A 25,683-nucleotide genomic window follows, 5' to 3' on the forward strand; every position below is an offset into this window, starting at 1 on the left:
AACTTAAGCAATGTACACCTCTGTTGGTCAGGTTGCCGCCGCATTTTAGGCGGATTTTTAATTGATAATAACTAAAAAATGAAGCCGAAATCGTAATTTATCTATTCTTCATTTTCGTCTTATATTGTCTTGGAGTACCAATCCATAAATTTTCTCCCACCTGTAGTCGAACACCCTGTATATAAATTATGTGCGAGATCGTGCATTGGTACTTTGATTATTCACTGTGTGTTTGCTTCGTTATACAAATTCGTTAAATAAATGGAAGATGCGTGTAACACTGGGACGGAGAAACAAGTTCTTATCGAGTATGTACAGTGCTATAATATTTGTAATTTTCGTTACAAATAACACGTCGTCGATTTTCGTAAAAACGGTGTTTCGGTTCTCGTTTTCTTTCATGTTCGAAGAATTTTTTCTAGTATTAATAAATTTTTAGAAACACTCCCCCGATTAAAGCTTCAGTTCGAATGGGAAGAATGAAAGCATCGCGAATTGACCAACGATACTCGTTCTATCGTGGTTGGTACTCGAATTAATAACATACCAGCAGTAACAAACTATCAAAATCACGCATTTGTACGAAACGGCAGTTACAACTGATATGCGATACAACTAATTCTAGTTTGCTATCCAATACTGCACATTCGATCCATATCAGTACATTTAGTGGAATACATTCTTATCAATTTGTTTTTTATATTTGAGCAAAAGGGGACTAAAACGGTGTCAAATTTCGAGAAAGAAAGTAGAAACACTCTGCACTGGCAACCTTAGCTTGAACGTCTGTGCACGAAAGTCAGTGTAACAATGAATTTTCGGGTCGTGTGTAACGTTCCTTCAATTGTTTCGCTCGCGTTACAACAGGAATAAAATGAGAATAGAAATGGTAAATCCACAGGAAGTGTATAATTTATATCGATATAAATTCTACGTCTAATTTAATACAAGATATTGCATTTTTGGCTTGATGAAATGCACGTGGGACGTCTACTCGGCAATAAAAACGTTCTTCGTTTTTCAATTTAGATAATTGTTTTTTCCTTCTTTCGTAGGATATTAAATTGTAGAAAGTATAAAATGGGCACTTTGTGTGTAATCAGGTTTGTTTTAGGTGTTTGGCTATACAAGTCATCGAAAAGGTTATCGTAAAAATGCAATAATCATCAATTTTGTGTGAAATATATTCTTTAAACTTTTGAGATGCATTAGTATGATCTGGAACAGTAACGTTTATCACATATATTATTACGTTCGCAAACATAATGTTGAAGTGACGATGATAATGAAATCACTTCGATCCTAATTTTCGGAAAGTTTAGTTTTGAAATATCAAATGTACATATTTAAACCATTCAAATATTTTTAATTGATTTTTAATCTAACATTTGTGCGTTATTAATTTAGAATATGTTTCTGCACGGCACACTAACAATTACTAAATATCGTAACAACCGTCTTATTAATGTTTAATACTAATGGCGCTTGTTACTCTAGTATGTTAAAAGAATTTGTAAAATCGTGATGTGAATCATTATAAACTTTCATTCTTTTCTTTCCGTTTTCACCGGGCAAGAATAAATATCTGTACGAAATTGTGCTCAGTTTTACAAGTGAAACGAAAATAAATAATTATCAATCAATTAGCTCGCATTCAAGATTTATAAAACAACAACATATTTAATCTAAATTGTTTACAACGAAAGTGATGCATAAAGCATAGACAAACAATGGGAACAAAATTATGTACCTGTCTACGAGGACGCTTAATCTTTAAAGAGCTTTCCCTCGTTGCACTTAATTAGAAGTGTTTTCTGTTTGAGAATTGTTTATACACCATCGAGTACCCACATGCATTTCACATCGTATGCGTTCGATACTTATTGTTAATCTTAGGACGTCGTTGAGTATTTCGTGCAAAATTGTGGGTATGCGAGAGTACATACAGCTATTGGCAGTTTGATAATGAACGTGCACCTTTCTACAAATACGAGAGTAAAGGTTTTTCAATTCTATTTCTCTATTTCTCTCTGTTCTGTCCTCTTCCGTTCTCTCTTTAATATTTCTATCTTTCTCTCCCTCCCTTTCTCTCTCTCTTCTACTCACTCTCTCGTTTTCTTTCTTTCTCTCACCCGCTCTCGCTCTCTCTCTCTTTCTCTCTCTCTCTCTCTCACGCACACGCGCGCGCGCGCGCACACACACACACGGACACGTCCACTCGCTCGCTCCCTCTCTTTCTCGTTTTTTACTCTCTATTTTCCCTTCTCTCTTCGTCTATTTTCCTTGGCATGCCGCGAATTAGCTCAATGACACACGATCTCGCTCTTCGCTGGAAACGTCGCATTCGGCGGTGCCATTCGTTGCGCCATTCGATGACGATCGACCTTTGTGTCACTGTCAATCCACCTTGACTGCCGCCGTCGCTCTCTTGGCCAAGGATCAAATACAACCTGGAACAAATTCGGTGGTTTTAGTCGTTTGCATTGTTACATTTCGCAATACTAGCGCTAGGTTTGTTTTTATTCTATAACAAAACCTTCTTACTCAATACGTTTAAACTCAATACGTGCTTTGCAGTCTTCGTCAAGCGATTCGGTCAATAACGTAAGACGCGTACAATACTTAGTCGATATATGTCCAAAACTCGGGCCTAGCCACGGACATAAATCGGCCAGGAGATCGACCACTCTTTGATCCACGCGACATTACACTCGACCGACGTCTCTCGAGCTTCTTGACCTCTGACAGGGTATACGCCGCGGCAGTGGGGACAGTTCTGAGACTTTTATCGGCTAGGCATTTGGAACATATATAGAGGAAACACTGAAGTAGGGATATCACGTGGTACTAACAAATTTCTCCCTGCCATCTCCTGACGGACGCACAGTACTATGAGGTTCAAAGAGGTTTGGACGTGAATTCTCTGAATGAAGTCTACTGCCGATCAAATACTATACCCTCGTTGCCTTGTCAAGGGAAAATTTAATTTTACGATTATTGCAAGTCTTTCTTCTATACATATTAAATTTACTGAATCTAAATTTATAGTTTACTTACATTCATACTTGCTAGGATCAGTAGCATAGTGATAGAAAACATCAAGAAAAGAGACGAACCGTTCGTGGAAAACATTTGTGAAACCATTTTGATGGTAATGCTTTCCTCGATAACATTTGCGAAATCATATTCGCAATCTCGATGTCTATCGAATGTGAGAGATTCACGGCAGAAGGTGAAAGGAATAGTATGAAGAACTGTTGAAGTAGGCACTTGAGGCACACTCAAGTAGCAGAGCAGCAGACTCGAAGATGCAAGATGTCACATGAATTTTTCGGCACTTGTTACAAGGCCGTATTGCATGTAACGCTGTTTAAAAACCGGTAACATAGATACTGTGTGAAGAGGTTTAGTATGGCGTTGACAGTCGAGTGTTCTTTTATGGCAATCAGAGGAGAGCTGCATAGAGGACGAATTTTCACTAGTATCCAAGCATTATTTCAACACAGATAGAGTCTTAAATAATTATTTAAGTAATACTCAACTACTACGTTTCACTTCTGATCAAATAAATAAACTATAAACTAGACAGCGGATATTTATGCGAAATAAAAACTAAATTTGTGAAATAGAAATTTATGTAAAATTCAGGTGAAAAACTTACTTATTCGGCTTGATCTTCGGGCACCTGCAAACCAAGTCCGTTGAATGCACGTACAGGAATACGTCGCCACGACGAATCCTCGAATTTGGAGCCTTTTTGAAGATGTAGTCAATGTTTAAGGTGAATCGTGTCCAAACTGACCCGGATGCGCTCGTTTCACTCGGGGAGCCATCATTCTTTTTGTGTCTGTCTGTTATTCTACCCAGAACAGCTATGAACAGAATTAAGCAATTCAATCATTTCAATCTCCAACAATTTAACTTCTTTAACTACATTTGCTAATATTTGAATTCAAGGGACTTCGATAAATAATTAGTTTACGAAGTGTTAGCACAATCCGTGGCGAAAAGTATTCGATCGCATTTAGAAATTGTATGATTTTCCTAGGATCGAACGAAATCAGTTTAGATTTTTCGACATGATAACGGGAAAACAAAATTTTGAAAAAATCGCTTATTCTTTGGTATTACGAAGAAACAAGTCAAAGTAAATTTTTTCAACTTTCTTATCTGATCCTGTAATGAAACTTTAATCAATGCGTTTTGTAGACCTGTCAAAACATCTCAATTTATTTGGTTCAATTTTAAGGGAATCATGCAATTTTTAAATGTGATTTGTTTTTACTACGGATTGTACTCACTATATCATTTTTCTTATCGCAATCAATAAAGTTGTTCATGAAATTATTCTCGATGTTGTCCCCTAATTTAGAGAACTTTGTCTATGTCTTGCAATGGCCGAACAGTACTACTTCAATTGCAATTAAGGAGGCACGATTTAATGGGGGATCCCGACTTCAAACAAGAATTTCAAAGATTTTTCTCGTTCGGTATGAAGACATAAAAGGCAGTCGTTCCACCTGTAATCGTTTCGATTGCGAACGTGGAAGTGCTGGTGCCACTTACGGCGATGCGATGGAAGTTATGTTAGACGGTAATGCAGCGGAGCCACTTGTAATCATTTCACTTCTGATTCCGAATCAAAAACTAGTAATGCCATTAGCGGTTGCAGAGTGTATAAATCGCGATGGTCAGCCCCGCCATAACAAATTGCGCCCATTCTACCTGTGGCCGCAAATGGTAACAGGTTGTTTCATAAGTCATCGCGTTTCCGTGTATTTTTAAATGATTTCAGAAAAGATGTTCTTCATTGAAAATATTCACTATGTTTTCCAAATTTAATATTTCATGAAACCCGAAGAAATCTCGATAGAAACGTACACGTGCGCTCGTTGCCCGTTCTTTTCGGAAAAACCGAAGTCGACACCTGCGCTTGGTGCTTGTTTTTGTTTTTACTAGGTTCGTGGACGTGCGAAGCGAGGGTCGAAGAAGGGTCAGCGGATGAGCAACTCGGATTGTTTTGAAAGAGTCAGTTTAGAGCAAGGACTCGAACAAAAAAAGTCGAGCGAGACTTGTGTGTAAACTAGCGGAGCTGTGAAGAGAGTATGAGAGTGGGAATCCTGACTTATCGGACTTATTTCTATTTTTTTTCCTCTGTTTTTATCAAATTACATTATTTATCCGACTAACATTTACCATCCTTCTTGTAATCGCCCATACTATCCTACACTAGTTTAATAATATTATAAGTACGAAACACCATACGAATATTTAAACAAGTGGATGTTACATTTTTCAAACGATTAAATATGGGTTTACTCTAAAATAAATTTGTTCGTATTTCAAGAATTGTTAAGTACGTATAAAATGTAGCGAGTTTATGGAACAAGTATGGAGAATAGGTATTTGAGTATTAATAGTATTGGAGTATAGGAATAAATTATTTTTCTACAATTATGTTTCTTAGTTTTTAAAACTTACCATAATCTCTTTTGCAGTATTTCATCAGATTTAATCTCTTAGTGTTGGCTCGACACTTTCCACATCGATCTGTAACAAGATAAAGTACTATGTTAAAAGTGTTCATACTCAAATTTGGAAAATTTAAGATAGAAAAGATATATTCTTATATTTAAGGAATTTATGTATAAATTACGATGTGATACTGAACGTAGCGAGCATAAACCCTTTAATTTTTGTTGGATCGAAGCAAAATGATTATATTCAATATTTAAATTTATCCTCTTCAAGCAAATTTATAGCAATAAGGGTAGTTTCGAAAGATATGATTTCCTTTCTAATTTATTATATGTATCCTACTATTTCCTAATTTCTTTTTCGTTCAATTCTATTGTCATACGCAGATGCAATAGTTTCTCTTTCACACATATAGACAAAAGCAACGCTTTTATTGACACGATTTCTCCTCATCTAATAAATTAAAAGGCAAGGGAGTACATAGTGTATAGGTAGTATCATTCCGATTTTCTACTTGACTGACACACAATGGACGATGCTTAAACGCTGTGAATTATGAGTCATATCACTTGTAATTATATTGTCCGGTGTTCGCAGTGCAACATTCAGTGCGATAGCACTGACAGGATATTGTACCTATATGATTATCATGTTTCATTACAAATGATAATTATTCTTCTTTCATTTAAGGCTCCCTTTTTGCGAAAATTATAGACATCGTTCATTAATACAGTCCCTATCGCGTACGATACCTCAAACATGCAATGGAAAGTTCATCTTACCATTTTGTCCATATAAACTTACTTATTTTGGTACATTGTTAATTTTATAATCTAAATATACATTTTTATAATAATTCATAATCACTTACACATATACTAACTAATAATAACAATAATAATAACACATATATTTACTGCTTTCCTTGCACTGTTTGTGTATTGCAATAAGGAAATCAATGCACAGAGTTTATAATAATTGTTTGTATAAATGGAAGACAAATTGACATTGACATTTACATTGATGACAAATATTTGCTGCAAAGTGAATTCTTCTATAATTTATTTAATAGTTAACTAATTGTTGAATATGATCAGAGTATTTCAATTTAATAAAGCAGATTTTTCTAGCACAAGGACAGTTTTCTTACGTTTGAAACTCGGTGTCTTTGTACATCCTTTTGCTAACACGTAATATGTACCGTCTAGTATCGGTGACAGCATTGATTGCATTCGCCCATTTATTATGTAGTCCTGGCCTGTCCATGGATATGACCCCTCACACGTTTCACAATGTCTCTATTCAGCGTTGCTAACAAGGGACAATGGTAATAATAAAAAATTGAGAATTTCGATTCTCGCATTCGATACGGACGTCAGTAAATGGTCTCCTATACACAAGAAAACGTTCGATTTCTTTTACACCTTATAAATTACTAGAGCACCTCAACGAAAGTATCTATGTTGTACCTGCTAACTAGTTTTTACATTTTATTTCTTCAGAATCATTAACGTATTCATCGAGTTATCTTGTAACCAAACAGCTTCATGCCTACAAGCGAAATATATATAACACGGCGATAACACGGCGTTAGTGCCTTTTCTAATTTAACAAACCTTATAACTTAAAATAATATACATTTGTACAATTACAATATTGGATACATCAAAATGTCTGCTACTTTTTTTTAACGAAATGTATTATTAAATTGGTACTACATTGGAATAGTAACTTCGAAATGTTGTGTAACTTGGCTCACGCTTAGCTTCATTAAACTGTAGCAAAATTATTTGAAAGTAGACAGATCAAGCAATAAATGGGTGTCAGAGATAATGACCGTAATTAACAAGTGGAAAAAGCTGATTATTCAACAACATCGGGAAACGTGATAGCAAAACATACGGTCTCAGTTTCATACGGGACAAATCGATCCCAGCTGTGCACAGGGACCATAAAATCGGTTCCTCGACCTGACGCGTTAATCCGTAAAATATACGACACGCGTCCTTCATGAAGATTATTAGTTACGGTCAGGGTAAGAATCACTGGACTGAAACGTATTCTAGAGAAAATTAATTGCGCGACTTCGAGACGAGGACGCGTTATACGCTGACCGTGCCGTTTCAGATAATAGATGGACACCGTTGGCCAAATCCGTGCTGTCCAAGCTTTACTCGCGAGTAAATTGGGCTTCTCCTACTCTCCCATCATTGTCAAGGTAACCAAGATGCTAACAATCGGACTTTCGCAAAATTCCACATTTTATGAAACTTCATTTTTTTGGGAACACGTCAATAAAAACGTTGGGCAAGCTTTTTACTTGTAAATATATATTTAATATGTTTACGCGTTTAAAAATGTTGAAATGTCAAAATATTAGTCGATCTTCCTGCTTCACACGAGAATCCCCCTTTAATCCGTTTATAATTCTTAAGAATTGTTAAAAAAATGTTTCATCCTCTCGCAATTGTAAGTAATATTTGCTGTATGTATTGCGACGCGCTCTTAGTCCGGCCGGGTGTGAGGTCTTAATGTCCGACGTAAATTAATCTCTCATGTCGCGACAGTGTTTTCTTTGGCGAGAACTCTGGAGCGAAAAACGAATTTCATAAATTTCCACGAAGGTAGAGCGCTCTTTTAGTCGTCAAAGAAAACAGTGGCCAGCAATAAGGATGTCGCTCGTACATCCACCCACGTCCTTCCATATATTATACATCACGTGGCGACTTCATGTTCGAGCTTCTTAAATTTTCATCTTCGGCCTAATGGGGCGTGTGCTTGCGTTCGCCACAAATCTTCGAATGCTTAAATATTAATTGCAGAAAGCAACAGAATATATTTTTACAGGTTCGGGCGAAAAATTTTTCTTCTACTTTTTACAATGAAACAAACTTTTGAGAAAGTGAACGAACACTTTTATGCGTACATATATTATTATCGTTGTAAATCTAAATTTCATTTGTTTAAATCAACAAGAAACAGTATAGACATTTCAAGAAAAGTATGATTTCGTATGACAACGTGATCAATCATTCGTTTGTTGAAATCAATTTTTGTTTCAGATCATTTAAATTGGTTGTTTGGATGCTTCTGTAAACAAAAGAATAGCTTGATTTTTACAGTAAGGAAATTCATATGTGGACGAATTTGAAAAAATCAAGGTTATATTAAGTAAATTCGAATAAAATGAAGTATTGCTACATTTTCGAATAAGATAGACAGTATATAGAGCTAAACATGTTGAATCACAGTGATTTGAAAGATTTCGTTCTATTAATATACAAGAAGAGTTGGACAACATGGCATTCCGCAAAACAAAGGGAAACTGATGAAACAATATAAACTCATTTGTAGAACTCCTTTCAATTAAGTTATGCATTAATCGAGTGCTGTGACAGTGAAATGTTCAAAACAAACCGAAAGGTGGTTGGTCGGTTTAGTCTACAAAGCACTCATATTTGGAGCGTATACTATAATTCGCCGCTAGAGCGGTCGATCGAAAGCGGATCGCCGACAAACGCTCGAAAACCGAACCGGTCAGCTCGTGAGAAGAACAGGAAAACCGCAAACAGTTGTATTTGCATGTTTCATGCCGTTTTAATGAACCGTGGCCCTGCAGGTCGATAATAGAAACCGTACAACGCACCGAATCCCCCGAACTACGAATCCAAACTGCACGCAACCGGTGCACACACGCCTCCGATCGGATCCGCTTCGCTTTTGCTCGTCCGTTGGCTAACCAAATTAAATGTAATTTGAATTTCGTTTGAAATTCAATCGATGCCCCCGTTGGTCCACGGCCGGCGGGTTATCCAATAAAAAATGATGAAAATTCCGGGGGAACGCAGTCACGTACGTACAACGTCCGTCGACGGGGCTGTCTCAGGCAATTTCGAAAATTCCAGAGAAAAGGGAACGTAAACATTGCTTGATCTGATCATCCCCCCCCACCCCATCCCTCCATCTCATCCGCTTGTTAACGTTTGAACGTCGACTGTTCGATTCACCGTTCAGAATTCTGACAAGTAGAAATATTTTGCGAAATTATGCTGGTCGCGATCGAACTAGCAGACCGACATCTAAATGAAAGAGTAGATCTTTTCGATAAGTTCTTCCAACATTTCGCGGAGTACTTGAAAGGACGAGTTTCTCTGTGTGGAACAATTTAAAGACAAAATGAACAGTGTTTTTTGTATTAGTCAGAAGGTACATGAGCTGCATAGACATTCAGTTGTTTTCTTAATAATTTTAGCCAAATGGAAATAACACAATAGCGTTCCGAAATTCTTTAAATAACGATTTTACTATGCAGACCTAATTACGAAGCAAGGAGATTAATGATATAAAATGAAAGAACTACAATATTTGTATTCAACTTCTTACGTAAACCATGAATATTTTATTTACAGGCACGATTGCTAGGTTTCGCGCATAAATCCACGAACAGAATTTAAGATTTGTAAATGGGAAGAAATTGATTTGAACAATTTTAAGAGGCTTCGAAGTAGGTATCTAACTCACTGCTAATGGATGACATTATAAATTTGCATTTTCGTAAATTGATCCACGTTGAAAGGTATGATTCTGACTAATCGTTCAGAGGTAATTCGGAAACTATGTCCAACTAGTTACTGTTCTGTGGACAGTAACAGAAAGTGCTAGAGAATGGTGAGAAATGCGGACTGAACTAAACTTCGTACTTGTACGATTACGCTCTAAAATCCCATCAAGGGGTTATCAAGCTCTGGCATCTAACGAACGTTCATGATGTCTGATCTATTCTTACGAATCGATGGAGAAGCCGATGATTCAATTTACTCTATTATTTTACGTTCCGTTTTCTGTGTAGCTTACTCTAAATATTGTGAGAATCAGGAGAATAAAGTTTGCACTTGTTGGAGGTGCTCTTCAATGTTTATATAAGTATGTGGTTACTTAATATGTATTAGTATGTGGAAATGAAACGGATATCGTCCATGTCTAAACGGATTAATTGAACGAAATTAATTCTTCTATTACTCTAGTGTTCGTATTAAAATATTTTTACGAACGTAAAAGTCCGTTGTCCACTGTGACATAAATTGGTAGACGCGACAAATTATACCGTTCTTCGGACAAACAAAATTACATGGGGCCACGTAATTTCGCTTTACAGTCGCGGACCTGACGAACTTTTCCATTTTCTAGTACACGAACCGTTCGCGACAACCCTGGGAACCGTCCCTGCGTGATAATTCGGAGGCAAACAGTTCCTTAATCCAGGTATTCCTGCGACGCGGCGTGTGCGGTTGAAAAAATTTGGTAGGCAAGTCCTGCCATCGGATCAATTAACCGAATTACGAAATGGGAAAAATGCGAGTGGAAAGCGAGCCAGATATATACATATGTCTGCCGGGCCGGTCGGCATGAATCGATCGTGATGGCAGAGACCTCAGACCATAATCCGTTTAATTCCCGACTAACGAGACGTCCTTTGTGTCGATTAACCCGTGCTAATCCGCATCAACCGAACGAGCAATAGGTTTGCCATCGAACGTATCCAAACCGTAAGGTCTGCCTTTCTGATCAAGCAATCTGATCGATCGGATAGATGCGACTCGAAACTGGTTTCCGTTGCTCTCTTCACCGCAACGAGTCCGACGGTACCTATATTGCAATCACCGTGCAAACCACCTAAACCCCAATGTTAAAGGCCAAAAGTCAGTGGCGAGCGTCGGTCGCGTCAGTTCGTGCCCGAGGTGGTTTTGGTGGTTTTTGTTCGCCGGACAGTGCACCTCAAGCCTGGTAATAATGCAAACAAACGTTCCCCTAAACAAAAAATGTCCGATTTGTAACAGTAACCTTAAACAAACATAACTTGTTCCTAAATAAAACCTAAGACCGGGGATCTTTGTGGACAACGAAAATTGTCCCCATCAATTGCTCGTCATAGGAACTAAATAAAAAGATTTTCTTTCGTTTTTATTAATCCTGTGGAGTTGAAAATTAAATGTATCGATATCATTTAATTCTTCTAATCTTTGTACTGTTTCGAATTTCTTCTGATTTTTCTGGAAAACTTAGGGAATAGCGCGGTAGAAGGGACAATTAGAGTGGGAGAACAAGTCTTGATCTGACGACTCACCGACTTGTCTTCCCACTCTAACTTCCCCTTCCACGACGATATTCCCCTACTCTTCCGACACGGCTCGGTCGCGTAACGCATTTCGTCCCTGTCGTGCATGTGTCACAATGTCACGTGACTAATCCGGTACAGGCAAAGAGAGGGTAACTTTTTCCCCTCAATTCGAGTCAATTCCCCTGATCTGGCCACTCTGGGTGGGATTGGATAACATATTGTAAATACAGGTTATTTAACACCCTATGTGACGTGTTATACCGGGGGTTTCCTTAACTCCTTAACTATGTTAGAGTGAAATCGTGTTGTAGGAAAACGGGGTTATACGGGGGTTATCTGGACAGTAGAACACTACGTATTCGAACGTCCATTAACCGAATAGCCTAATATTTAAACACTCTGGTGTACGATAAGTGATTTTGAGGATTTCGGATTACTGCATCATGCTCAATATTGAGGTTTCCGGATAGAAATTTATGTACAGCGGGTTAGAGCCACGGTGAGAAATATACGTTTATTTTCAATTTGATTGTGTTGCCTATAGCGTTGTATATTACTTGAGGTTCTTCTATAAAAGTTGGAAAACATATTTAGAATTTTTGGGATCTAACGGTCGAATTGTTTGTTTAACAACGACCCAGGAACATGGCAAGTTTTATTGGCAATTCTAAGCAGAAGATTTTGTGCACGTGTGCGATTCATGTATATTTATTTATTCCATTAGTTATGGGATGAGTTACCATGCGTATTAAGATATTATGGTACACTTCGAATCTTCTCTTATCTCGCATAAAATCGGGACACGTTTAAAAGGTACTAGTATTATCATAATAATAGTCTCACTACATTTATTCTCGTGAATTCGCCGCAGATTAAGGAACGAATAATTTATCGACGTAATAAAAGCTGAATAATCACCGACGAATACACTCTTGACGGTATTATTAATGAAACCTCTACAACTACTTAGCATGTCTTAATGGAGCGCTCTGTGTGCATATATATTAGTACAATATGTGACGCCTCTGGCTTTCTCATTAAAATCCGCTTTGTGTATCTAAGGTAGCGTAATCAGAACACCGGTAGAGAATGTTCAATCTTGCTCGCGATTAGACATCATCTTGAATAAATACAGCAAATGGGCTGTGTAGACAGCTTTGGATGATTATGTTACCCGTAATCATCTAAATTGCAACAAAAAGTTCTCTTGACGTAGAGAAAGATTTTGCGAATATTTTATCGATCGATGTGTGTGGTATTGTTTGAAATATGTTCCCCGTTGTCCTGCAACGTTGAAAAAAATATTACCAACTTTTCCAATTTTCTGGCATCGTACTATAAAAAAGCTACACAATTTACTTAAATAATTCATTCTATCAATTGTACAATATAAAATTGAAAATTAATGGTCACAGGATTCAGTTTTATGACATGTTTCGCGTTCTCTCTGTGTAGTATAAAAGCCATGCTCTTTACATTGTTGATTATATTATTCGTGCCTTTGAACATTTTTTTATAAAAAATTCACGTTATCATTGTGTGGAATAAAAATCGTACTCTTAATATTGGATCTCCATTGGTAATTACATTGTTCCGTTGAACATTTTTTATGAAAAATTTCAATTAGCCTATGTCAGAAAACAAGGTTTCGTGAAAAATGCATTGAATGGATAGGCTATCCGTTTTATACAGTGAGAGCCGCGTTCTTCTAGCACCGATGACTTCGTTGTCCTAACGAATTTGAACAAATTCTTTAATAGTGATATTTTTAAAGCGTGTACGTGCTTTAAGAAAATGCAAGATTCTAGACTATAGGACCCGATTAATCGTTGTATGTATTGATAACCAAAATTTTCTACGTTGTTCAATGATGCTGCACTTTATACTTTCAATGCACACTTTTATGTGCCAAAGGTAAATTAATCTATGATCGTCCAAGAACATAAAAATCTACATAATAATCTCGCGATTTATGAAGGAAAATATTAAAGAAGTTCTGAAAAGAAATTGAAAGTGGGTACCCAGATACTCGGTTACTGATAATTAATTGTCGACAATTACCCGGTTAATGGTGACAGCCGAATTTTTATGGAGTCCACGCAGAGATGAAATTAACGTTCTCGAGGTAATGAAATTCGGGTTCTTTCACGGTGAGACCGTTCTTCACTTTTGCTAGGCCGCTCTTAGCGCTTGCATAGAGAATGCACGCGAGGTGTACTCACGACCGTAAAGTAACGTCTTAATTATAAAAGGGTATGCCTTACGAGACGCCCTAAGTATGTATCTTACAGCGGCCGAGTGGGACTTTAATGGACGCGTGGGTGTTTGCCAGCCCGTAGAGTTAGAGAATCCACGGTTTTTCGTGCGACTGACTTTTGTGATGATCCCACCCTACCCTGGATAAACGGCGCTCTTAATTTAACGTACTCTCGCAATCAAATTAAATGATTACGCTCATAATGTATCATTTTAATGGGATTTACCCGTCTATGCACCTGTAGCCGTAATCTCTTAATGAGTCGCAGCAACAAATTGCTGTTCCACGTGGCATTTCCGAAGTTTTCCGGAGGACGTGCCTTCAAACACGTTTCTGAAGTTATGGTACACCTGCATTTCTTCATCTCATTTATTGGTATCTCCATTTTTTAAAGCAAGAACGACAAATCTTTTCATCCTTCTATAAGAGAATCACTATCTAAAATTGAAAATCTTGCACATAAGTGCAATAATAGACGTTCGAAATTTATTCTCTAGTAAATAGTACAATGATAAAATGTTAGGTATTATCGAAAAGAACAGTCGACAACTTTAACTTTTTAATTGGGAATGACGAGTAACCCGTTTCTTTTGTTCTTTCTTTTTCATTCAACGAATACTTTTTTCCCTTTATTGTGTCATAATAACCATGATATTTTGTTGCGTGTAATGTTATTACGACGTTGTCGTCTGTTTATCAACATGTTACATGCAAATATTCGTAATTAAGCTACAAATAATACATTGTTAACTATTATAGTTTCTTATGTTAAAAATTATAATTTATAATATTAACTATTCGCTCAACTTATTTTCATTGTAAGGAAATATTTGAAATACAATATTAAAATATTTTATGTTCGATTAAAAAGTTAAGAATTCAAAGAATTGAATAAAGAAAATTATAATTCACAGTACGAAGTATAAATTGAACATTTGTTGCGTACGTGCTTGAAACAAACTACGTTTTTGGACTACAAACTTTAAGTTACGAGAAAAAATGGTTCGATGTATTATTATGTGGCATAATATTGTACCTTTATAATATTGTGTAACGTATTGGTGCTTGGATTAGCTGAATGATTAGTCCTGCACAACTAGCCTGTAAGTCATAACAATTCGATGCCTAATTGTCTTTATTAACATTCATCCGTGGATGTTGTGACAACGGGTGGATGTAACGAGACAAGTTTCGGTGAAGTTTCGCGATATTAGAAGCTGAGACACGACCCGCAGTAATGAAGGTAGGATCGCAATTAGTCTTGATTTAAATTAGCTACGGCGGCTGGTAATTAACTTTGGTTTAGGACCCAAGCGGTAAGCCGGTGCTGTCATAATGAAGATAATTATTACTGTAGAAGGCATCATGCACCGGGTGTCAGCATTTTTTAGGAACACTTCAAGTGTTACCGTCGGAACGTCAATTTTGAAACTTCGCGAATGAGTTAAATAATATTTTATATTCATCGACATTACATCGAAGTTAGCATGAACTTTCGAAGTGCACGCGAACCTTAATATACTGTATTTCGACAGAGAATAAAATGGAAATTCAAGACGATTTCTTCAAGTTGTTGTTAGAAATTATTACTCAGGTAATAACTAGATCGGTTTAACAGCAGATTTAACATTATCGAAACCTAATTAGTCAAAATCATGTTTGAAATACGTGCAACGTTAAACCAACAATAAGAGTCTACGTAACGAGACACGCGTAACCATCTCAATGTTTTTGTTCGCATTTAACAACGCGGTTGAGCTTATGACAATGGCCGTGGAACAATACCTACTTATGACTTTTTGTCAGTAAACGTTTTAATGCAATGTAAATGATTTTACTGGAAGTTCTAAAGAATACTGCCATCTTTTTGCAAACTCACCGTCTCGAAGTAAACTGAATTGAATTGCAACTGAAAGTAGTGTTATAAAACGTGATGTTATCTGAAAATGGTTTTCTACACCGTGGTTTTTGAACGAGTCAAAATTTGTACGAATGTGACAATGGAACATGAATGATGGTTGCTCGACCAAGTCGTTCCGTTTTGCTGAATGTGTGTTCGGCTTTAATAGTTCACGAAAAACAGATCGATTGCTCATAGTGAGTACATCGTACCGACGAAGCGAAAGGTCATTTCCGTCGAAACTTTCTTCTCTTTACGCGGAAACACTTTGTTCTGCAAATATTTTTACACGCGTTAAGTATGTCTGTATTGCAGATATTTTCCGCGAATAATGCAAGTAGAATATTAGTTTGCCTATTATTAGAGTCTTGGAATATTGGAATACGACTCTTTGAAATATTTATTTGCAGTGCAACAACACAATTTCGATTAATATTAATAATAATTAATTAAGTATTAATATTATGTACGTGTAGAATATATAATTTTATATAATTCACGGAAAAGTAAACAATTTTATGTGAATTGTAGAACATTATGTTACTTTCGAGCAATATGTTTACACTGCTCTTCATACATTATTTCGATGAGGTTACATTCAATTTTAATTTAATTATATTTTAATGAAAAGATGGTCTTTCATTTCCTTTTATGCGAAGATAAAATATTATTTTACTGTACTATTGCACAGTTTCATTAAAACCGAGTGCTATTAACGTCCTCTTGTTAACAGACGATAATTAATTACGTGTAATTAATACGTATTTCAATGCTTACAGCTTGTAAAATTATTCGTTCGAAGCATACGAATAAAATAGATTCGAAAAAATACGAAATTTTCGAAAGCGAGCTTCTATTGAAACGATGTTTAATTTTAATGAGGGGAAAAAGTGTATATAGATCTCTGAAAAATGGAAATTCGATAAAACAATGTTTATGTTAATGAGAGTTCCAATTAATAAGACGAATTCTTACTTGCTTCAACATTTGGCAAAAGAGTTACAAATTAGCGTAACCGTTGACTGTAGTATTAACAATGACAGTACAAACTCTAATGTCCTTCATTATCAGAAAAATAACAAATGTATGCAAAATAAAAACTTTCTGCATCCATTACAAGAAACCGAAACTACTTAAGCATTTATTCGTTACATCGATTCTTGTAATCTTTCTAACGTTTCGAGTTACAGTTTTTCGTTATTTTTATAACCCCATAAATGCATATAAAATTCAACATTAATGAATAATATTAATAATCGATGAGACGGGTGTTTCTATTGCGCGAGATCAACGTTTTATTGTTCGGCGTCTACAATAAATAGAAATTACGAGAGCTGCTTTAAACTGCATCCATGACTGCGGAAAAGGAAGAAAACGGGAAAGAGAACGAATCGATGTGGTGTGCAAACAGTACCAGGGGTATGTTTCCTGAAATGGAAGGGCCCTTAGTGGGCGTTTATCCGAGCGCATACGCACAAGCAATAAGTTCACGCATCGGTACGGTAAGCGAACTGCAGATTAACTCGCCTTGTAAACCAGACAACACGTTTGTTTCTTCTTCTTTCGTGCTAATACTTCCGTTACGCGTCGCACCTATTTACATATGTATATCGACTATATCCTCGCACTCGCGATTTCTGATTAGCGAGCTTCAGCATTGAAAACAAAAGACAATAGACATTTTCACAAATAAATCGAATCCATTAACTTCGCGTTGTCGAGATCTGCACATTATCTGCGCTACTACCAGACTGTGAATTTTATTCATTTGCGACACAAACGAGTCGACGCAATTTAAAACGGAAGGACTAAAAGAATTTCAGAATATCGACAGATTATCAACCAATTACCGTTATTGACAGATTATCAATTTTCAATTTACCAACCCTTTTGCGGACGAGAACTTCTTTTGTTGCATTTCGATACGAACCCAATAAATCCATTCTCTTGTATAAGTGAATTTAAAGAAAAGAAATAATCTTTTTTGTACTGCTATATGTAATGCCGGCACTCGTGTCTGCAGCAAAGGGTTAAAATTATTAGAGGATCAAAGAAATTTCTGCTTTATTGCAGTCGATACAAAACAGTTTTATTTTTATTAAAAATTTGCCATCTTATTATCACAGAACTATTTCGAAATCTATACAGTTGTATTGTATAGAATTTTTTGCTATTTAGTATACTTAACAGTTTGACATGTTTGAACGAGCTTCCTGTTTTAATTAATACCCAATGAAACCACTGATAAACTACATGAGTTTACCTATGGGAATTAGCCTACGAAATGTAATTTAATACGTTTTATGTACTTCTTACAAATTCTCAATGTTTGTATCATCGTTTGATTATTCATTGCATAATTTCGTTGTTGTCATATGCATAAATTAGTTTCCAGAAGAATTTAAGGATTAAGAACGGCTAAATTTACGAATGCCATACCCGTATTGTGTTACGACGATAATCGTCAAAATGGACGATTCAAATTTATTATACACATCTCCAGTGTCATCTTACGGAATGTAAAATTTTATGTCGGTCGACGTCATCGTTCAAAGGCTTCTTGTAGTTCATAATTACACTCGTAAAGAAGAATGCGTATGGCTACACACGCTATGTACCTACTTACTGTTGGAATTTGTGCGTAACCTGTGTTAACAGTATATTAGCATTGCATGTGAGGAGAACTGTACAGCAAAGTACACCTTCCAGTATACATGGACAAAGTCGTAAAAAAAGCATTAAATTTGGTTAAACTGATACTATCCCCGTAATAAAATTAATTTAACGTTCAATCAAGTCGAAGCTGATACTGTCTTGTTCCAGGGAATCGAGGTATTTTAATTTGTTATCACTTAATTTTATATGCATGGTGCACAGCGGTCGTAAACAGTAAAAGAAATACTAATTGTTTTATAGTCAATTACAATAGTATAAGTTGTTGGAAGGAAGTGAACGTGTAATAAAAATGCGATTTGTACTTCCTTTCGTTTTCGATCGGAAAATCTTAAATCTTGACCGAATTTCGCGAAACAATTAACAATAAAAATGATACCGATAACATTTTTACAAGTATATCTTTTACCATTATATTTTTGGTTTCAATTATTCCAGCAAAACATTTTTTTTTAAATTTCCATGGCAGGAGGAGTACCGTTAGACGTACACATTAATTCGTTGGACCGTGGAAACTATACAAAAATATACAACTCATGTAGTTTTGAATATTTTCACTTAAAAAAAAAGTCACACATACTTGACACGCCAATAAATACGTGTAGAAAATATCAATGCAAAAAGTTCGATAGTTTTCCCGGAAAAAATTCCTAAAGATTCGTGCGAAAACGATCTCGAAAACCAGAATACCCGGCTTAATTGACAGTTAGTTCGAAACAGTGACGTGTCTGAGTTGTACGTAGGGCCGGAAGGAGCCGCGTTAGTATCAATTTGTCGCGGTCAGGGCTTGATTATTTCTCATCGCAGAATTTCCAGGATCGCGTTCGCGTATGCGCATCGACTGCGAGGAACCGGTGCGTGGGTGCTTGCAACGAGAATTACGCGCGCGGTTGCGCACCGTATTAACATATAGATGCGATTCGTGACGCGAAATGCAGCAGCCCCTTCAGCTCCCTCGCCGCCATACGGGGCCGGGCCCGATCGGATGCAGAACTGCAACACACGCCTGCATATGCGATACGAGAGATGCTCTTATTCCTCGCAAGAATGGCGTATCCCCGAAGGAGTGAGAAGTATCCTCCAGCTACTAGTTTGCAACGCTCATGAACAATGTGCCCGGGATGCTAAAAAGGGGATGCCCACGGCTATCGATGCTTTCTGCTCCTTGCGCGGAACCGAGTGTAATAACATGTTAGTACATCGTATCGAACCAGCTTGCCAGTGAGTTACGACCACGGCTCGTGAATTTCTGAAAAACTACGACAACCACAGACCATGGCTGAATGAAAGACATACTCGCTGCATACTAACTTCTTCTCCTTATTCTTCTTCTTCTTCACGAGAAGGATAGGAGACGTAGGCTACGCGAGCGAAATATTGGGAAGCTTAACACTTTGACTGGCAAAGCAACAACCTCAACAATTCCATAAAAATCAAAGTAATGTATTCAATAAACTAAACATCTCAAAGACACAATGGTTTTGCAATGGCAAGGAACATCGCCCCAATCACCGATTTTGACGAAACTTTGCAATTTTTATAGTTCGGCTAAAAATATTTGACACCCTATTTCTTCTCATCGGCGGAGAAACAGGTTCAGATTTGATCTTCGAAGTTTAATTGAAAGAAATTCTTGCGAAACATAAGTAACCTGTTACAGTGCAGTCTATGTATGTACGTCTTCGCAGAAAGTTGCAATCTGGTTGTACAAATGTTTTCTGAATCCATTGCACACATTTCTATCGGCACACGTTGAACACACAGTGTGGTACGGTGGTGTGAATGCAAGAACAAAGGATTGGAAGCACTTTGGACCGCGCAGGATTAAAATCCTCGAAGCTCATTGATTATATCGATGGGTCTGAGGATCGATTGTGAGCCCGCAGCTGAAAATCTAGGGATCGAGCAGCGGCGACGACGTGTGCACGTAAGTGCAGTATGCAGTTCAGTCATCGTCGAGAATGCAATCCCACTTAAAGCACAAAAAAAAAAAAAAAGAAAACCAACCAATGGCAGCGGCGACCGACTCGATGGAGGTTTCGGGTGCGCGTAAGGCATTTATTGTCAGTTGCCCCGAGAGTTTTCCTTTGCTGGTGTCTGTGGAGTCGGGAGGGCCAAATAATTTGCGAATGGGCCCGGCCCGACCCGGCCCGGCGTGTGTGCGTGTTGTACGTCGTAGCGGTGAAGGCGCGCGGAAGTAAACGTCGGTCCATTAAAGGGAGCCTATACTACGAATGTATATCTGCGGCTAAATAATAATAACTCGAAAGCGAACCCTCCGTCCTCCCTTGTGTTCGAGCAGAAAGAGAAGGCGGTACGCAAGGAGGAGACGAGAGGAGAACGACGAGGACGGGGGAAGGTAGGTGCGCAAACAGAGCTACACTGTGTGACGAAATGATAGTACACATTGTGATTCGCATGAGTTCAATTTATTTTCACGTTGTAACCGAAATTTGTTACTGCACGCTATGTCGGGATACGTTTAATAACATATGTAGGTAAAAAATAACATTTTTCCGAAAATCTAGCGGGACGATATGATAGTAAACGCGTAGAAACATCTAAAATATTAACAAATATGTGAATGATATTTCGTTGCACTTTCTTTCCACTCGAGGATAGCAGTGGTTCACAGTATTTTTTTACTAGATTTTATTTTAGAGACTGTGAAAAATGCAAGACGTGCTATCTTTTTGTCACACGGTGTAGAACACGAGAAAGGAGACGGAGGGGAAGGGAAACCGCGAAAGAAGAACAGAGAGAACGAGGGTGAGCGCGGGATTGAAGAAGGGCGAGAAAAGGAGGAGAAGGGGGAGTAATTCGCAAGAGCGGGACGCTGTTCAATGAAAGTCAAAGCACCGAAGCTCAGAAACATTTCTTCTCTTTTGTCTGTTTCGTTTAGAAACGATTACGTCGCCCGTTAGAAGCGGCGAGGGAATTCTATGGAGAAAATTAAAAAATTGAGGAGAGTAAGTCGAGGGACGTGCATGTATGTGCATAGGGGAAGCACTTATATTTCAAGTCTGTTGTACAAGGTGTCTTGTTCATATATCGGAGATCTAATTTTGTTTCTGTTGGAGTTGAGAAGGTGACAAGGGATCATTAAGCGTGGAAGAAGTTTACGTGGTTTCGAGACTATAACATTATGATTTGAAAATTACCTTAATCTTTGAACACTCTTCTAACGAAGTTGAAATAGTTTGTCTTATTTTAAGCGACTTCTATGTGACTTTTACGTGATTTTGTAAATGTCTCAACCTTGGCCTGGTGAAACATTCAATTAACAAAAAAAAAAAAAATGCATCGGTCATCAGTTGTAACAATTGCATCTGATCTTATAAGCTCTTATAAGCACATCTTATTTGCAAATTATTGTGTCGAGATGGTAATATATTATAGTAGGAGTAACTGGAACCTCGAGGCATGATATGATACTTGATCTAACTATTGAACATGTCCACGGGCAGGATAACGCTAGCTTATTTATTGTTGATACCTCTGACCATGATATTTCTTGATAACGATGAGTATCACAATTTATTTATGTCACGATAATTGAACCGAGCAAGCTCGAGTAAGTATGTAACTGGAACAGGGTAAAATTTACAGAAGAACATTTGAAATAATATTCTAAATATACAAGAAAGTGCTACACAGTTGTAATAAAATGTTTAATATGAAATTTTAACTATGAAGCGAATTTTCCACTCATCAAATATTTTCATCTGAATAATCTGAAGCGTAAAATGATATATTCGAGCCTTGTATATTACATGTACGTTATTTGAATCATTTTTGCTTTTATGCCATTTATTTTATCCCCCGAGTACGCGTGTAATTGTATTATTATAGTGGTATCTCATATTTAAGATTTAGGAATGAACGAAATTTTGATGAATGAACGAAAATTTTCACGTTTCAAAGACAGATAAACCTCATGAAATTTCTAGTTACAAATACCACTATTGTTAAAACTGAGACACGCGAAATATAGAAATGAATTAACGCTACTGAGAGTTTTGCGAAATTGGAGACACAGAGCTGAATGTTATACAATACTGCAATTGTTTTACCAACATGTCTAATGCATAACTGTTTTATTCGACATAACATTGACTTCCACCTCGGTATTACAACTAGGTTCCGGTTGTATGGGCAAATACAAATATTTGTGGAACAGGAACTAAATTACGTTGAAGCTGCTTGCTCGAGTTCCACAAAACTTTTACGAATATACGTAATACGTGCTCTGATATCAACCGGGAGTACTATTAAACACAGCGTAAAACAATATCATTGAATTAAAGTGAAACTGGTATTTTGTTTTTATGTAGCCAGATAAAAACAGTTTCCCTTGCAACCGTAACTGCTCACACAAAAAAATATGTATTTGAAGATATCAAGGGTGATAAATAATAATTTTCTGAAAAAGGAAAACGCGAGAAGAACGCGTTTCAACCTTTTCGATCTCGCACCCCATGCACGACTTCCAGTCTTGGAATCTTAATATTTCAATGAGTCGCCTTATAAAAATGACAGCATTGTATATACAATGTTTAGATTGTCTACGATTTTTATTATAATAGACGTTCGAATAAGAGAATTGATTACCAAATGAAGAATCGGCCAATAATTAGCCGCGATTTAATTGCAGCGTATAGTTAACGGTATGCAGATCGAAGAGACGTAAAGAAAATTCAATTTGTTCAACCCTCGACGGTAGAAAGCGTCCTTAAATGTTTAAGTAAAATTTCGCGACGTGACTTGCAACAGAGAATCGAAGGTCGAATTTCTGGTTTCGCGAGCACGTGTAAATAAAACTTGATAGACAGTTTAGGCTCGTATTTTGGTGCAAATAGGCCGGTGGAAACTCTAAGCAAATGGGCAAGCCGCAAGTGACGGTAGTTTTAATTAAGCCATTAGGGTGGCTGAGAGGCTGCGACCAAGCGGCTAGACATTCCAACCCTCTATTCCCTCTTCCTCCCTATCTTTCTCGCTCTCGGTCTGCCAAATTAATATTGTGCTCGCATTCCATACCGCCACGTGGCGAGGGAGCTTGTATCCGAATAAACTTCCTGCCTTCCCTACATTTTCCCATACGTGCCGTAAGCATTTCTGCTTGCGGAGATATTATAACGGAAATTACAAATAAGTTGGATTCCTTCCCTGTTATGCGAACAGCTTTCCCGTCTCTCGTGTCTGTCTTCCCTATACACGGCGTTACACAATTTAACGGTTAAACCGTAGCCAAATTACGTTTACGTACACTTCCGGACCATAAGTATCCCCGGACACCTAGCAAATGCACATTAAATTCCGTATTTATCCTGGAGCAACACAACTATTTTTCGATAAAATCAGAAAGTTTAGCAGTTTTCGATCGCGTAGTCGACTAAAACAGATCGGAGTGCCAAAATGCTGGTCCGGAAATGTTTAATTCCTTATTTCAAACTCGAATCACACATTATCCGCGTAACTCGCGACTCATTAATTACATTCGCGGGTACACTGGTGCCTTCATTGCTGCGAGCATTTCATTAGAAGCGGCGCAAACATTTGTCCGCGTTAATCACTGTAGAATTTTGAGAACGTAATGCCCGTTTCCACAAGTTGCAGATATTGATCGCGCATTAATGAAATCTGCTTTCCTCGAGTCGAGTCAATTTTAAGGATGTATTATTATTCAAACATTATTAACCGTTGTACCGTATTTGTTTGAATGCTATTTCTTGGTGTTTAATATACGTTAAAATAGTTCGTTGAAGAATCAGATACACCAGTTTAATCCGAGTATTTTCTGGCAGGGGTGGTAGCTGATTTCTTCGGCAGTTGCTCGCGAAAAATTCAGTCTCCGTGTGAGGTGCATTCGCTGATTACTATCTGGACAGCGTGCAGATTCGCACATTCGCAAGGGACACGGACTCGTTTGACATTTACTTACCAGCTCGCCCGTCGTAACCACGTTCGTCGTCGTCGTCTTCATATTCGCCGCTCTCCTCGCCGGCTGTGCCCTGTGTCTGCACAACCCTCGGTATTCCTGCAAGAAAGGGCACAACAAACGTAAAACCGTTCGAGAAGAAGTCACGCTAAATACATCCCGTATCTCTTCTAAAAGGCATACACGGTCTCCTCTTTCGTATTCGCAAATTTCGCCTAATTGGACGTGAGATTGGCCGATAACGCGGCCGGTCGGTCGCGTGTTCCTTCCAATTGATCGATCGATCACTTTTAAAAACAGGACGGCTACGCCCGAAATTCTTATACCGTTTTATTTACTGATTTACCTTCTTTTTATTGTGCCCCGGTCCCGTTCCATTCGAATTATTTAATCGAGCGGTTATCCGCCGTGTCGGATACCGTGTGCCTTCGATAGAAAGTCCAACGTTCTTTCGTTCATCGATTCGTCAAGTTCTTTCCCTCGAGTAGAGTTTTTTTCACGAGTATCAGTGACGAATACAAACTTTATTTGCTCGAGAACGCGGGGTAGAATAAATAAATGGAAACGTAGATTAAAATGTGGAGAATCATTTCTTGAATTGATCTATGAGATACTGAATGTCTTACTAGGTTGCTGCATAAATTCTACGGCGTAGAAAACGTTTCCTGCAAATTTGATTTATGAAACCAGTTTGTGCTTCCTTCGAATTGTGTATCTCACATCGTTACTTGTACCTAGACTGAGAATATTTATCGTTTCACAGGGAATTTTACTGTACAAAATCCTATAAAACGCTATAAAACCTATTGAAATCTTTTGACAAGTGAACGAATTTACATTTAATTTTGAAAATTTATTTCTAAAAGCCAGATACTTTATAAATATCCGTCGATTATTTATAATTACTGAACTGTAGAGTTTTATAGAAATTGAGAAGCAGTAATTGCTTCTCCTCGATTACGGGTTCTATTATAGTTTTTCTACTGGTTCTATCCTCTAAATAATTTACTATGGTAGATATTCAGTATATGAAAAATGGTATAAACGCGCAAAATCTGCAGTCTAATAATTATTTATCATACAGTGTTATATTTCTGTTGTATGTCTGTTACTTTTGTTTGTAATGTGTCCATAAGCAAAAATTTGCAGATCAATGGCTAAAAAGAAGATTAAAAAAAATTGAATACACCCTGAATTGGTATTAAACTGAAAAAAGTGTAATGGACGAGAAAAATGTTGCTCGTCTTGTTATCAATGTAAACGATACAATCAATGAAAGAGTTTGGCCTAGCAAGAAGTTACTAATATTAGCAAGCAGT

The 25,683-nt window shown here is 37.3% G+C and overlaps 1 protein-coding gene across 1 annotated transcript in view; it reads right to left on the reverse strand.

Moving 5' to 3' along the window:
- LOC143352756 (netrin-1) overlaps positions 1-25,683 on the reverse strand; it is a 191,316-nt gene that overhangs the window by 5,082 nt on the left and 160,551 nt on the right. Inside the window, exons 4-7 of the mRNA XM_076785551.1 lie at positions 24,368-24,463; positions 5,482-5,550; positions 3,662-3,872; positions 19-2,450 (exon numbers count right to left, since the gene is read on the reverse strand). Coding sequence (XP_076641666.1) covers positions 2,246-2,450; positions 3,662-3,872; positions 5,482-5,550; positions 24,368-24,463 — 581 coding nt within the window. The 3' untranslated portion in view covers positions 19-2,245. The remainder of the gene's footprint in view (positions 1-18; positions 2,451-3,661; positions 3,873-5,481; positions 5,551-24,367; positions 24,464-25,683) is intronic.

Source organism: Halictus rubicundus, chromosome 3 (genome assembly GCF_050948215.1).
Source record: "Halictus rubicundus isolate RS-2024b chromosome 3, iyHalRubi1_principal, whole genome shotgun sequence".
In the NCBI taxonomy this organism is placed as follows: Eukaryota; Metazoa; Arthropoda; class Insecta; order Hymenoptera; family Halictidae; genus Halictus; species Halictus rubicundus.